At 48.5% G+C, this 15414-nt stretch overlaps 1 protein-coding gene across 2 annotated transcripts in view; it reads right to left on the reverse strand.

Annotated features, from left to right (window-relative positions):
- Window positions 1–3194: 3194 nt before the first annotated feature.
- The window catches only part of SPPL3 (signal peptide peptidase like 3), a 71200-nt gene continuing 58980 nt past the window's right edge, over window positions 3195–15414 (reverse strand). For both annotated transcript variants that reach the window (XM_053927922.2, XM_024566726.4), the window contains exons 7-11: window positions 13981–14087; window positions 13483–13646; window positions 12582–12781; window positions 11267–11376; window positions 3195–4988 (exon numbers count right to left, since the gene is read on the reverse strand). In XM_053927922.2, the coding sequence (XP_053783897.1) occupies window positions 4917–4988; window positions 11267–11376; window positions 12582–12781; window positions 13483–13646; window positions 13981–14087 (653 nt within the window). In that variant the 3' untranslated portion in view covers window positions 3195–4916. The remainder of the gene's footprint in view (window positions 4989–11266; window positions 11377–12581; window positions 12782–13482; window positions 13647–13980; window positions 14088–15414) is intronic.

A 15414-nucleotide genomic window follows, 5' to 3' on the forward strand; every position in this document is an offset into this window, starting at 1 on the left:
GGTGTGAGTAACCACGGTGAAAGGGCCAGGGCAGTGGGCTGAGCTGGGGAGGAGGGGAGGGGAGGGGCGTCTCTGTCTACAGAGTCCTGGGTGGGCTGGACCTGCGTGCTCACAGGCTCGGGGAGGGCAGCACTGTCCCCAAGGTCAAGCTGGAAGACTGTGACTCATCCCTGGGATGCTTTGTCACCTTAAGAGGTCAGGGCTGGCCCTCCCAGTACTAGCAAGGCCTCAGCCTCTTTTTAAAAAACATGTAATCTTTATTATCTTCTTTTCCATTACCATTTAGTCCCTTTATACCCCCCCACTGCCTCCAGCAGTTACCACTCTGTGGTCCATGTCCACGAGTCCTTTTCCTTTTTGTTCAATTTGTCCTCCCCCAAACCCCCCATGGGCTGTTACCTGTTCTCCAGCTATCAGTCTGTCCGGCTTCCTTTTTGAAATCCAGTTTCTACTTCAACTACAACTTAGCTGAAACAGGCTCATGCGTTACCCCCGGCATGCCCAGGCGGGCCGAGCGAGCTCTCATTAGAAAGCTGACGAGGAATGAGGCTGCATGTAAGGCAGGGGAGCTGACACCCACAACCCTGAGGCTACAATGCTGGCAAGTGGCCCCCTCGCTGCCCCCTCTCCACCTCTGTCCTCTGGACACCCACTTCCCGTCTTGTATTCCTCACAAGGCAGCAGCCCCAGCCCACAGCTTGGCAGACTTCCCGACCTCCTGTCTCAAGTCTGGTTGACATTCCTTTGTCACCTTGGGTCTCCTGAGAATCCCAGGGCTCCGTGCGGGCTGGGTGGAGCCCTCAACCTCCTCTACTTCTGGACTCTGTTCACTTGCCGACCACCGGCAAGTTTTGCAGGGTCTTCCCAACAGGGGACAGACGTTTTGGAACTTAAGAAACTGACTGGGTAAGATCCAAATTAAAGGAACCACGAACTGAGGCCGAGTCCATCACATGAATTTTCACTGCCTCGACTAGGCGCCCCACAGCACACTGCCGTGACCGCGGCTGTGTAGCGCCTGCTAACCCCAGGCTCCGAGCAGTGGCAGACTTCCGGTCTGGTGACGGAGACATGAGTGCTTGGCCGTGAACACTGGCTGTGTCCTCCACGGGCAGCAGGCTGGCCCTGCACCAATGGCCCGGGAACAAGGAGCATCTGTAACCACCCTCTCTCCTGGGACACAGCATTCCCAGCGCTGCTGCTTACAGCCAGGCCCCAGTCGTGGGGACAAAGCTCCGGTAACTCTCAAGGTCAATGTGGCATCACCTAGTAACCCGGTGTGTGGGGACAACTGCCACCTTTTCCCCACGTGGCAAGCGTGTTAAAGCACCTCCCGCATTAGAGCACTGGAGCAGGAGCAGGGCGGCTGGCTGTGTGGACAGAGCACACGGTGCCCGGCACAGCTGCAGCTGAAAGGTGACCCACGGAGCTCAAATGGACGGGAAAGGGCTTTGAATCCCCTGGGGAACGTTGAGGCGGAGACAAATTCTGGCTGTCGGTAGAAGGGAGTGGGGGAGGTGTGCTGTGCTGTGGGAGGCTCCTCCACACATGTGGGAGGGCAAGAGTTCAATCTTGCAAACAGAAAGCAGTCCACCCACTGCACAGAAATAATGCCTAGATTGGAAAGCTCGTACCTGGCTCGTCCCTCGCAGCAGAGGGCAGTGGCCCAGTTCCACAATCAGACGTGAGCACTGCAGTGCAGACCCCCGTGTTAGGAGCCACTGTTCTCGAAGAGCCCACTGCCGGGAACTGCCACAGAAATGTGACTTGGCGGGGGAGGTGATGCGGGCCAGCAGCAGAACGGGCCCTCTCCTTCCGAGCTCGCGCTGCCTGCCCCGCCTCTAGGGCCGGCATTCCGGACGTGCACACTTCACGTACACACACAACTGCAACACTCCGAGGCCGTGACGTCAGCGTTAGGCTTCACAAAACCGCGTCAGCACACACCACTGCATGTGGCTGGCAGCCATGTGAGAGCCGCTCTGCAGACACAGCGGATTCTATTTTTAACTTTATTGGCAAAACATAACTCCCTTCCCTCCACCCTCATGGAGAACCAGCCCTCCTTCTCCTTTTCTTTGGTGGCTGACATCCTTACCTGTTTAGCCAAGGCCTGCGTGGGCAGCCTCCAAAGGCAGTTCAGACAGAGCCTAACCTCCCCCAAGGCCCTCCCCACGCCAGTCTGAGCTCTTCCTACACGGGGAACCGCGACGCTCTCTTATCCAGAAAAGGCACGAGCTGTAGTAACGGTAGTAAAGGAACCGGCTTGGCTTTGGATGAACTTTGCTGTCGTATCTTCACTAGCTCAGATTAGCAAGAAGAAAGCCACAACGAGCAGTCACTCTGGGGGAAGAACCACCTCGGACCCGTGAAGAAGGAAGGGGGTTCATGCTGGAATTTTGTAAACACGCCTTTCCTAACGCAAAAGACTTCTTAGGTAGAAAACCCCAATGTCGGGAGTAGCTGAGAAACGAGGAAAAGTAAGATGAGGACATGGTGTGTCAGGCAGGGGAGTGGAGAGGGAAGATGTAAGGAGACAGGGAAAGGATGCCCCTTTCACCGCAGCCCCTCCCCCAAAGGCAAGGGTGTGACTTCTAGAACCGGAGGTGGGTTTCCTGGGCCATGCTGGCTGCAGTGAACTTAAAACAAAAGGAACCGTTTGCAGCTCCTCTGCCCAGGTTTCAAGGACTTTCAAGACCAGCAACTTGAATCCCAGATACAATTAAGAGTCCTTGGCGTGGGTATTTCCCCCCCTAATCTGCGCAGAAGTGTGAGTAACACAAAATTATACTTGTCTGGAAATTTAGTTTTTGTATGACAAGTTAGAGAAATTAAAATGACCAACGGCAGGATAATATTGCTGACCACTGCCACCACTTGCCTTTCATCAGTCATTTTGGAAGACTCCCACCCGCCCCATGGGCCGTCTGCACCCCGGGGGCCAAGGGAGCAGCAGAGTGGTGAGGGAGGAGTAGTGCACATGCTCCGGGTCTCCGCCGAGCCCAGAGGCTGTGGACAACGTTCTGTGGACGGCGGCAGCCTCCGCTCTGGCATCTCCAGGACCGACCCAGAGCTGCAGGTGGCCCCGCCCGGGACCGACCACGCCTTCCCATCAGTCTTCTCGTACAGATGGCAGGCAGGCGGTGACAGGAGCTCCGGTACCGACAAGCAGAAGTGAAGATGAGGTGACAAAGTCTAGAAAGGAGTCATTTATTAAAAAACAAAAACAACCAAACAACAAAAAACTGAACAGCCCTCAGCAGGATTTGAAGACACACAGAGGTTTGAGGAGCGCACCATCCCGATCACCCGACACTCCCGGCAACAGCCATGAGCTCGACCCTCCGTGCTCCCCGAGCGACAGGGGCCACAGCACGCCAGTGTACCGCGCAGGACGAGACAGAGGCGGGCCACCGGCATGCGGGGGAAGCCAGAACCCGGGTCCTCCTCCAGCCTCTGCTGTCGGGCAGCAGGCAGCTTCCCCCCAGGCTGGGGCTGCTCCAACAAGGGCAAGCGGATGCCACTTCCACCGGGCACCCCCGGGACGCTGGCTCTGCGGCACAGACCACAGCACACGGTCCGACTCTACGGGCGCAGAGCAGCTTGCCCTTCCCACAATTTTGGAATGCAGGGTGCGACTCAGAGGGGCACCTGACATTTGTCCCCAATCCCAGGTGTCACCACAGGTAAACCAAGACCATAATCACAAGAGCAAGGACAGGATTGTGTTGTTTTTTCCTTTTTTTTTCTTAAAGGAGTGAGGGCATGGAAAATACAGCACACCGATGAAACAAAATGCCAAAAACATACAAAAAAATAGAAAATAGAAAATGTATTTACAAGTAGTACATTACTATGACCAGAGAGCACAAAGACGCCTGCTGCTATAGTACATGCATCAGCTCAGGAAGGAAGTACTAAAAACCCTGCGTGGGCGAAGCCTGTAAAAACGAGAGAGAAGGGCCAGGAAGGTGTCTCTTTTCATCCCTAATTTGCTACACTGATCAGAACCGAATGGGAGTCCCCTAGAGGCCATGAGTAATATCAGTACAAATACGATACTGGTTTTTTAACTGCATGTTCAGTTGTGGAGGGAGAGACAGCAGCTTATCCATATACAAGGAAGCCAGAGTAAACGGCTCTACATGCTAACGGTTACAGCAAGCCCCTGTCTGCTACACAGCATGATCTTAGCAGGTTTTAGGTTTTGTTTATTCATACATATCTATGTGCGTGTGTGTGGATGTATAAAAACCGTGCCCTCGTTCACTGCCAACACAACATCTGGGTGGACACGAACTCTTTACAGCAATTCTTATGTGTATGTTGTAAGAAGTCACTCAATGTCTGTGGATTTAGTAAGTCGCTTCACACCACAGAAAATATTTAATAAATCCAAAAAAGGAAAGAAGAATATAACGACAGAAGAGCTTCTGTCTCAGTTCTCTGAAACTGAGTCCCCCATAGGAAACTGGTCCCAAAGTTCTTGAGGGTTCACTGAAGAAACTTCGGCTTGCTAACATTTTCCATCCTTTTAGTGTTCCAAAGGCCGAGAGCGATCCTTGCCGTTGTCAGTTTAAACAGGCCCATCTCTGTCCCTCTCAGGCAGCAGTCCGGGGCAGATCCAGAGGTGCGGGGGAGGAAGGAGCACTGGGAGGGCCCGTCCTCGTCCCTCCAGCGGGAGCTCCCCATCCCTCCAGCGGGGGCTCCCCCCTGAAAGGGCAGGAGAGAAGGGTCCAAGCATGGCTCCAGCACCTCACTCCTGCAAACGAGCTCCCCACTAACGCAAATCCAGTCACTTGTCAGTTCCTTAAACAGGTACGTCTCTGAGTACCAGGCCAACTCTAAGAGGAATCAAAACCGGGCGCTGACAGAAAAGGACTAGGACGGCCACTCCGGTCCTGCTCTGTGGCCCATCATACTTCCAGGAACCGGGAGCTGCTGGACTTGGAGTGGAAGGGCTCCGACCACATCCGCCGCAGGTCGCCCTGGGAAAGAAGGGACTTTGCTAAGTTACAGGTTTAAACACCAGGTGCACCTATCTGCAAGTCTTTTCTGATCCTTGACCTCAGGCTGCTGCTGTGGAGAATCAAAAAACACTCAAATTTTACTCGCTGAACTGTAGCCCACCATTCTTTGAGGTCCTAACTAGAAGAGCTCTTAGGCCCCTTGAGCAGGGAAGGGCTTCTACCAACTCTATCCCGGTACAAGTTCTATCACTTATGAGTCAAGGTGATCTAGGCAAGTTAATTTTCCTCTGTGTCTGTTTCCTCATTTGTAAAATGGGACCCGAAAGTAGAACTCTTGTAGATAAGAGAATGCTCTAAGTCTAGATTTTTTCTCATTCCTATTTCCAAATTTTTAGTTTTTTAAGATTACACATATAAGTGAGATTATAAGGTATTTGTCCTTGTCTTATTTCACTTAACATTAACACCCTCCTAGGTTCATCTTTGTTGTTGGCAAATGACAAGATTTCATCTTTTATTGCTTAATAATATTCCACGACCACCCAGATTTCTACATGCTGATACACACCTTTACCCACTTAACTATTTCTGGACATCTAGGCTTCCCCCCGTCCTGCCGCAATGAATAGGGATGCTCGTATCGTTTTGAATTAGGGTTTCTGTTTTCCTCAGATAAACCACACAGACGTGGAACTGCTAGGAACTGCTAGACCGTACGGCAGCTCTATTTTTAATTTCTGGGGAAATCTCCGTAGTGTTTTGCACAGTGGCTGCACTGAATTACATCCCTACCAACAGTGTGCACGACCAGGGCTCCCTTTTCTCTGCATCCTCACCAGCACCTGGTATTCACTGGTGACAGCCACTGCAGCAAGTGTGAGGAATTATTTCATTGTGGTTTTAATTTGCATTTCCCTGATGATTAGTGAAGCTGAGCACCTTTTCTCACGACTGTTGGCCATCTGTATGTCTTCTTGGGAGAAAGGTGTATTCAAGCCCTCTGCCCACTTTTCAGTCGGACTGTTAAGTCCTATGTATTTTGGATATTAACCCCTCATCGGGTGTACAACTGGTGACTATCTTCTCCCTTTCAGTAGGTTGTCTTGTCCTGTCACTTTGTCTGTTTCCTTTGCTGTGCAGACACTTCAGTAGTCCCATTGGGTTTTTTTTTTTCATTTGTTCCTCTTGCTCAAGGACATATATCAAAAAAAGGTATCATTAAGACCAATGTCTAAACTCCTCTTCTAGGAGTTTAATGGTTTCAGGTCTAACATTTAATCCATTTTGAGTTTATTTTTGTGTATGATGTAAGAAAGTGGTCCAATTTCACTTCGTTGCATCTATCTGTCCAGTTTGCCACTCATTTAAAGACTGTCTTCACCCCATTGTATAACCTTGTCTCCTTTGTTGTAGACTAAGCGGCCACATAAATGGGGATTTCTGGGATCTTTATATTTTACTGGTTTCTTTTTTATAATAAAATTTGATATCGAGATGCACGATACCTCGCACTTTGTTCTTTCTCAAGATTTCTTTGGCTATTACGGGTCTTTTGTGGTTCCATATAAATCTTAGGGTTAGTTCTAACTGTGAGAAGAACATCTCTGCTATTTTAACAGGGGCTGCGCTGCATCTGTACGCTCCTTTAGGTCTAAGGACATGTGAACAATATTAACCTCTCCCACCCAGAAGCATAGTACACTATTCCATCTACTTGTATCTTGTTCAGTTTTTTCCTTCAATGTCTTATAGTTTCAGAGTATAGGTCTTTCACTTTTGCTTTTCTTTACTCTTTTTGGTGCAACTGTAAATAGGTTGTCTTGTCTTCTCATGGGCCAGTACTGATGTACAGAAGCGCAACAGTTTCTGTACACGGACTCCACACCCTGCAACATATGAAGCCATTTGTCAGTTCAAGTAGTTCACTGGTGGGGTCTTTACACAGTATGTCATCTGCAAACTGAGTTTTATTTCTTCCTTTCTAACGTGGATGTCTTTTGTTCCTCTGTTCTGTCTGACCGCTGTGGCTAGGACTCCCAATACTGTGTTGAATAGAGGTGATGGTGGGCATCCTCGTCTTGTTCCTGATCTTAGAGGAAAGGCTTTCAGCTTTTCCCCATTGAGTGTCATATTAGCTCGTAGTCTGTATGGCCTTTCTTATATTGAAAGAGATACACACTCCTTCTTTACCCACTTTGTTGAGTTTTTATCATCAAAGGATGTTGAATTTCGTCAGATGCACCTATTGAGATGATTATATGGTTTTTACCCCTTATCTTGTTACTGTGATGTGGTACACTGATTGATTTACGGCTGTTCAACCACCTTGGGATGGATCCCTCTTGGTCACGATATATAACCCTTTTAATGTATGGCTGAATTTGGGTTGCTAATATTTTGTTGAAAATTTTTATATGTTTACAGAGCATAATGAGCTGCCATTTTATTTTATTTCTTTTTGAGGGGGGTTGTTAATGTCTTTATCTGGTTTCAGTATCAGGGTAATGCTGGCCTATGAAATGAGTTTGTAAGCATCCCTTACTTTCCAATTTTTTGGAAATAGTTTAACAAATACAAGTGTTAATTTTCTTCTTTGAATGTTTGGTACAATTCACCTATTAAAGCCCTCTGGTTCTGGACTTTTATTTGTTGGAAGTTTTATTATTTTTGCCAATATTTCATAGTCTGTCTAGAGCTTGTATTTCTTCCTGGTTCAGTCTTGGGAGGTTATATACTTGTGGAAATTTAGCCATCTCTTCTAGATTGTCACATGTGCTGGCATAACTGTTGCCAGTATTCTTTAACGAGTCTTCCTATATCTGTGGTATCAGTTGTAATTTATCTTTCCCTTATCTTACTTGAGCTTGCTTTCTTTTACTTTGGCTTATTTATTTATTTATTTTAGTTTATTTCTATGAGTTCTGGAGGTCGAAAGTCTGGAACCCAGGTGCCCAAACAGGTTCTGATGCGAACCCACATCCTGCTTCTTTTTGTCTTGATGAGTTTGGCTAAAGATTTATCTATTTGTCTTTTCAAAGAACCAGCTCTTAGTTTTATTGATCTTTTCTACTGTGCTTTAATTTCTATTTCATTTATTTTCACTCTGGGCTTAATTATTTCCTTCCTTCTACTCACCGGGGTTCTGCTTGTTCCTTGTCTAGTTGCTTCAGGTGTTGAGTTTAGACTGAGATTTTTGTTTCTTGAGATTTTTGTTTCTTGAGGAAGATCTGTATATAGCTATGAACTTCCCTCTTAGAACTGCTCTTGGTGCAGCCCATAAAGTTTGAAAAGCTGTTTTTATTTTCACTTTCCCCCCTGTAGTTGATTTCTTGTTTTGTGCCACTGTGGTCAGAAAAGATGCTTGCTATGATTTCGATCTTGTATTGAGGCCCGACTTATGGCCTAATATGTCATCTATCCTGGAGAATGTTCTATGTGCACCCCCCAAAAAGTGTCTTTTACAGTTTTTGGATGAAACATTCTATAAATGTCTATTAAGTAACCTTGTCTGATATCTCAAGGTCATTATTTCATTATGAATTTTCTGTCTGAACAATCTGTCCATCGATGTGAATGGGGTACTACAATCCCCTACTTAACCCTGACTGGTGTGGCGCAGTGGGTTGGGTATCGCCCTGCAAACGGAAAGGTTGCTGGTTTGATACCAGTCTGGGCGCGTGCCTGGGTTGTAGGCCACGCCCCTGGTACGGGCGTGTGAGAGGCAACCCCTTGATGTTTCTCCTCTTCTTGGTCCCCTAAAATTAAATAAATAAAGTATTTTTTAAAACCCCTACTATATGTTATCAATGCGAACTCCTCCCTTTATGTCCGTTAATAACTGCTCTGCATGTTCCGGTGCGCCTGTGTTGGGCGCACAGATACTTGCATTTATCACAGCCTCCTCTGGATCACCCCTCAGTCATGTAATGTCCTCCCCTGTCTTTTCCCACATTTGTTTAAGATCCATTCAATCTGATACCAAGTATTGCTACTGCAGCTTGCTTTAGTTTCTATTTGCATGGAGTCTCCTTTTCTAACCCTTCACTTTCAGTCTGCCTTCAATTCGAAATGAGTCCCTTGTAAGCAGCACGCAGATGTCCGGTTTTCTCCTAAATTCGTTCAGCCACCCTGCGTCTTTCCATTGGAGCATTTAATCCATTTATACTTATTGATAAGTATGTACTTATTGCCATTCTGTTAACTTTTATAGTTTGTCCTCTATTCCTTTTTCTTTTCTTGATCTGTTCTCTGTGTACCTTTTGCAGGTCTTTGGTCACCGGGGGGTTACGTATACCCCTCTTTATCTGCAGCAGTCTAGCTCAGGCTGACGGGTGTGCAAGTTCAGGTGTACTATATGTGTTCTTACTCCCCTCTCCATGCTTTATGTTCTTGATGTCACATTTTAGAGCTTTCTATGTTGAGTATCTCCACACTACTAATTTAGTTTTAATACTTTTTTTTAAACCTGTGTAGTAGCTTTTGTCTGATTTGCTGCATTTATTGACTATCTAGCAACACTGAGGTTTCTCCCTTTCTCCTACCTGGTATTTCTGGATATAGCCTTTCCTCTTCTACTTAAAGACGACTCTTTAACATTTCTTATAAAGTTGGTTCAATGGTGATGAACTCCTGCAGTTTTTTGCTTGTCTGGGAAACTTTTTGCCTCTCCTTCAATTCAGAATGATCTTGCTGGGTAAATTATTCTAGGTTGATGGTTCCTTTCTTGTTGTTCCCTTTAAGGTCATCTCTGTAGCTTCTGCCATGTTAACTGCAACACGCCTTTGCACAGGCCTTCGTGGCTCACTGTGTTTGGAACTCGCTGCTTCCCAGACCCGGATGTCTCTTTTCATCCCAGCTTAGGAAAGTTTCAGCCATTAGTTTTTTTAAATAAAGTTTCCCTTCCCTTCTCTCTTTTCTTCCTAGGACCCCTAATAATGCAAATATTTGAGCACTTGACATTATCTCACAGGTCCCTTAAACTTCTGGTTTACTAAAATTCCTTTCTCTTTCAGCTGTTCTCATTTGTGGATTTCTACTACTCTGTTCTCCAGGCCACTGACCTGTTCTTCTGTGTTAGCTAATCTGCTGTTGATCCCTTCTAATGTGTGCTCCCCCTCCCCGCCCCCGTTATTGTAGTCTTCAGGTCTGTGGGTTCTTTCTAACTCTTACTGATGTTCTCCCTAAATTCTTCCATTCCACACTTTTCGGTGAAGATCCGTATGACCATTTCTTTGACTTCTTTATCAGGCAAATTACTTCTGTTTCCACATCCCCCTATCTCCAGGGGATTTTTCTTGTTCCTTCATCTGAGAAATATTCTCTTGACTTTCTATGTTTGCTTCAATGAATTACAGAAAGTAGCTGTTTCTTCCGCTCTGGGGAGAGTGGTTCTGTGTTGAAGTAAGCTCTGTGTAGCCTGTGTGTGCAGGGTGGCTGGGGCAGGTCAGTAAGGAGTCGAGCAGGCGCTCACAGTGTTGAGGAAGCGGCCAGATGAGCTGGAGCAGCACCAGGTGGGGAGGCCAGGTGGGTGTAGTAACGCCCTGCTGGTCCTACCTACACCCTGTGTTCAGGCAGAAACAGGCTCCGGCGCTGTGCCCAGGAACACACTGCGGAGGCCTTGCAGGCCGGCCAGAACACGTGGGTAGAGCTCCTGCCCACCCTATGGAGGCGTAGAGGGAACATAAACAATGGTGCTCACCAGCTCCTCTGACCCCAGAGAAACTCCTGCGCTCTCTCGTCTTCTCTACAGAGCCTCTATCTGGTTTTCTGTACTGAAAGGGGCCTCGTGTAGAAGCGACCTCTGGGCAGGCTTTATGTGCCAGGCAGTTCTGGAAAGCCACTTGGCCCAACAGCTACTTACAGCGCCTGAGGCACTGAGCCTGCCCGGCAGAGCAGCTCCCTGGAGAAGGGCCAGGTGGGCGTGCCGACACCGTGTTGTTTCTGCCCACTCCTCTTTCCAAACTTTAACGCAGAGTATTAAAAAAGCTGTTAGGGGGCAACAGGGTGCTGTTTTTAAGAGAAGCAGGAAGTCTGCAGCTGGGCTCTAGGGATTTCAGTTAATTATCCATGAACAGGTGGTATAGTAGTCTAACTCATTAGCATTTTCTGCCAGTGGCTGCAAGAATCTGGAAGAGGATGCTAATTATCAGGTTAGCAAAACCAAAGAACAAAACCCCACCTTTAAGATCAAGAGCTCAGGGGCTTTAGCAGAACCACCTCCAGCAAGGAGAATACATACCGAAGTCCGGGATTAATGCCAAGTTATCGCTCTCACAGGTTTATAACCCTTCTCTCACCTTCAAATAGGCCATCGTGAGGAGTGGCAATAAGGTAAATGGCACCAAGTAGAGAAGGGCAGGCTGGGCTGCTCGGTGAATGCGAGACGCCACAGTAGCAGTGAGCAGACCTAAGAGGGTAGAGAAGCGTTCATGAGTAACCTCCGAGGGGCCGGCTCTGAGAGAGGCCATGCCCGCTGCCTGGATGCCTGTCTTGGCAGTCCCGATTGCACAGGTCTAATGTGACACAGCCCATCCACTGGGCAGGGTATAAAATGCCCAGCAATGGGTCATTACACATGACACAGCACAATTTAAAGAAAGACAAAAACAACTCTGGCTAGTGTGGCTCAGAGGATTGAGTGTGGGCCCACGAACCAAAGGCTCGCGGTTTGATTCCCAGTCAGGGCACATGCCTGGGTTGCAGGCCAGGTCCCCAGCTGGGGGCGCGGGAAAGGCAACCACACGTTGACATTTCTCTCCTTCTCCCTCCCTTCCTCTCTCTCTAAGAATATACAAATAAAAATCTTTATTAAAAAAAAGACAACAAAAAACACCAAGGACCCGTGACTGGCCCAAGTCCCACCCTGTGCTCTGGGCCCAGCTGAAGCCCTCGCCTCAGCCCCGCCTACTGTCGTATGTGATACGCGACGTTAGACGTGGGGGCAAAAGACCTGGGTTCAGTTTCAGCTCTGCTGCTTACAGGAGCTATGTAGCCTTGGTTAAGGCATTTCTCCTCTTGCAGCCTCCACATCTATCTGGTGGGGACACCACCATTTGCCCTCCCCCGTCCTTGGACTGAATGAACCCGTGCCTATGGAAAGGCTACGGAATTAGCGAGGAGCTGATGTTGGGCGAGGTGCTCCTTTCCCACCCGCTTCTCTGCACCGGCTGCAGCGGCACACAGGTGGCTGCCACTGCTCGCCCAACCGCAATGGTTCTGCCTCTAAGTAAGCCGGAGAGAGAACAAGCAGCCTAAGGGAAGTCTGAGGTGACAGAACAAATAAAGGAAAATACACACGACAGCCATTAAACTCAAGCTGAAGACTTTTAATTAGCATATAGACTGACCCACAATTATTATGTGGTAGGTGTTCTTGACTTGTACTCTTACTACAACGTTCTTCGGACACAGAGAACTGGGCTGGCCCGTGCTGATAGCACCTGTCATCTCAGGGGCTTGGGAAGTGTTTCCCTTTGCGGCAGGCTGTCTGTCAACAGCAACCAGTTACTGCTCTCCTTCACCCAGCATCTGCAGCCGGAAGACCTGACTTAACTCCAGGGAGCGGAGGAGGGCCAGAGAGGGGACCACACACAGGTTCTGGCTCTCTCTTACCTACGAAGTACCCGATGAGGGTGCAGTGGAAGTAGGAGACCTTCTGCATGCGTCCGGAGATGTTGGCGGGTCCAGAGGCACCGCAGGAGTCACCACTGGCTTGCTTTTTGTAGTTGTCGTAACGGAGGACGAAGCACAGCAGGAGTCCGGGCATCACGATGTCTCCAATGCCCAACATGGAGAAGTGACTGCCTGTGGAGCTGGAACGCAGTGTCATTGGTCAGGGATGCCGCACGCTACAATCCCACTGTCCTCCTCCTGGGCAAGGTCTGTCAGCAAGGAACTTACCTGAATGGTAGATGGAAATCTCTACCGGCTGGACACTAGTTTTTAAGGGTTCAGAGACTGAAAACTAGAGTGCTAGCAACGGAGGTCTCCAACCCAGCCCTCCGTGCTCCGGGGGAGCACTCGCAGGTGACTGCACGTGACCTGCTCAAGCACTGCCACCTCTAGAAACGCCAAGCAATCCACTGCCTGTCACACATTCACTGCTGAGACTTCCAATAAGCACCTCAGTACTGCCAGACACGAGAGATTAAGGCAGCACTTTAATTTTTCCAAGATTATATTACCAGGAACTGTATAATTTAAGCATTAGGACATATTTTTGCAAATGTCTTAGAAGTAAAAAGCTCCAATCTCCTGTTATTCTCTCCAGCCAACTTTAAATTACATCAACAGTAGTAACATATGGTTGCTCGATAATGTTAATCAGTAATAAAAAGCAGCACCTGTATCACTTAAGTGACAAACTTTGCAAGTCAAGTCAATACTCTGACTTGTAAGACAGAGCTTTGACTCAGACCCCTACCCAGTCTAGGACTAAAATGCTGATGACAAAGGCAGGCTAATCAAGGAACAGGAAGGCAGTGTGTCCCGAGGCCCGAGGTGTCAGTCCTACCTCGGGAAAACCAGCTTTCCAGGCAGAGACAGGCGAGGAACATCGCGCCCAACGTTGGGCCCCAAGTGGAGCTTCCGGGAAAGAACATCAAGAGGATTGTCAGCTGGCTGGGTGGCCACCTTCACCATGACGTTGCTGTTGAAGATGTAGGCGGAGAAAAACACCTGCCGAGTGGAGAGTCACCTTTAACAGAGGGAGCTGCAGGCAACGTGATTTCAGCATCGGCTCTCTTGTTCTGAAGAGCGGGGTCTCAGAAGACTGAACACTTTGAGGGGACATCTTTGTTCCCAGGGCAGAGAACTTTGCCCACCCCTCTTGCGCCCTGTCACACACGTCTCCACTGTAACACAGCTCAAGAAACAAAGGCTCGACCGCCTGCTCACCCTCTCACACACAGCTCAGGGCCGAAGGGGAGTGCTCTCAGATGGGAGGCGCCCCACTAGCCACACTCCAGGTCAACACGAAGGAGAGCGGCGGCTTCAGGGCAACAGGCCTTACCCAAAAGACGTCGTAGATCAGGAGCCCTGAGAGGAGCAGGCAGGAGACCTTGAGGCTGGGCAGGCGGACGAAGGCGATCATGGCGACACAGAGACCCATGGCCAGGGCTGGGGAGGAGACAGCAGTCAGTGCGTAGTACCACGGCGTCCCCTTCCCATGAGCCATGCAGCTTATAATCTAACACAGTTGTTAGGTCCCTCCAAAACCAGGCCTAAGCTCCAGTCTAAGACTTTACATCCTACAGTACAAAGGGCCCATCTGAGCCCAGGCTGACCTCCTGGTATTTGGGGAGATTCCTGTTCTCCCACTATAGATAGTGCTCTATCTATCGATGTGTATCATTTCACCAGGTTTGGTAACTTGTCCGTGTATGTAACAGAGTGGGCAGGTACAGCCACACCTAAGAGATGTGGGTGTGGTTCCAGACCTCAGCAGTAAAGTGAGCATCGCAATAAAGTCATATTCTTTATAAGCAGTCCTGCCTTTAATTTATAAAAAGTGCACCATCTGTGAAGCCCAGTAAAGCAAAGCACAACAAAACCGAGGCGATGCCTGTGCAGCAGTCTGGCACGCCCTGGGCACCTGGACACATCAGTTCAACAGATATTCAGTGAGTTCCTACTGTAGGAACTCAAACAGAAGAGAAAAGTAATTCCAGCCTACAACACGGAGGGGTTGGAAAGACAGTGGTAAAACTACGAAGAAAGACTATCTCAATTCCTCCTGACGTTGTTATCAAGCACTCCCTGAGCTCCGGAGTGTGTATTCTGGAGATATGTGGTAAGGACGTAATTCTGACTTTATAATAATCTAGGATGCTCGTTTTACTAGGGTCTCCTCGAATTTTTTAAATAAACTTATAAAAACAGAACCAAACTGGTAAAACAGATGCAAATTCATGCCATCTCAAATGAATATAATGAACTGTATTACTGTATTAACGAATTAGGGCCAATTAGGCTTTGCAAAGACTGAAACAGTTCAAGATGCAAAGGGATGACTGAAGCATGTTTCAGGCATTAAGAAATGTATACTTACGGCTGAAGATACAATCAACCCACACTCATTTTTTAAATAACAGATTTCCCATTATAATTCTAATTATCAGAGGAAACCAGCCTTTGGCTGTGTTGTCAAAACGTAATCAGGACACCGGCAGGCGTAAGCTCCGCCGGTTTCAGGGACACCAGCGGTCAGTCGTGGGCGTGAAGCCCCTTGGACAGAGGCTGGGAACTAATGACCTGAGCACAGGTCAAACACACGTTTGGGCAGAAACACTGCTGGGAAATGGTGTAGGGCAGCAGGCGGTGACCTGTTCAGTACCTTCTAGTGAACACGCGGAGTGCAAGGCATCAAGGAACCAGGAGAAATGAAGACCGGAGGCGGACAGACGAGACACAGGAGCGTGGGCAGTGAGGGTCAGGGGACTGACTG

This window comes from Desmodus rotundus, chromosome 7 (assembly GCF_022682495.2).
Source record: "Desmodus rotundus isolate HL8 chromosome 7, HLdesRot8A.1, whole genome shotgun sequence".
Lineage (NCBI taxonomy): Eukaryota > Metazoa > Chordata > Mammalia > Chiroptera > Phyllostomidae > Desmodus > Desmodus rotundus.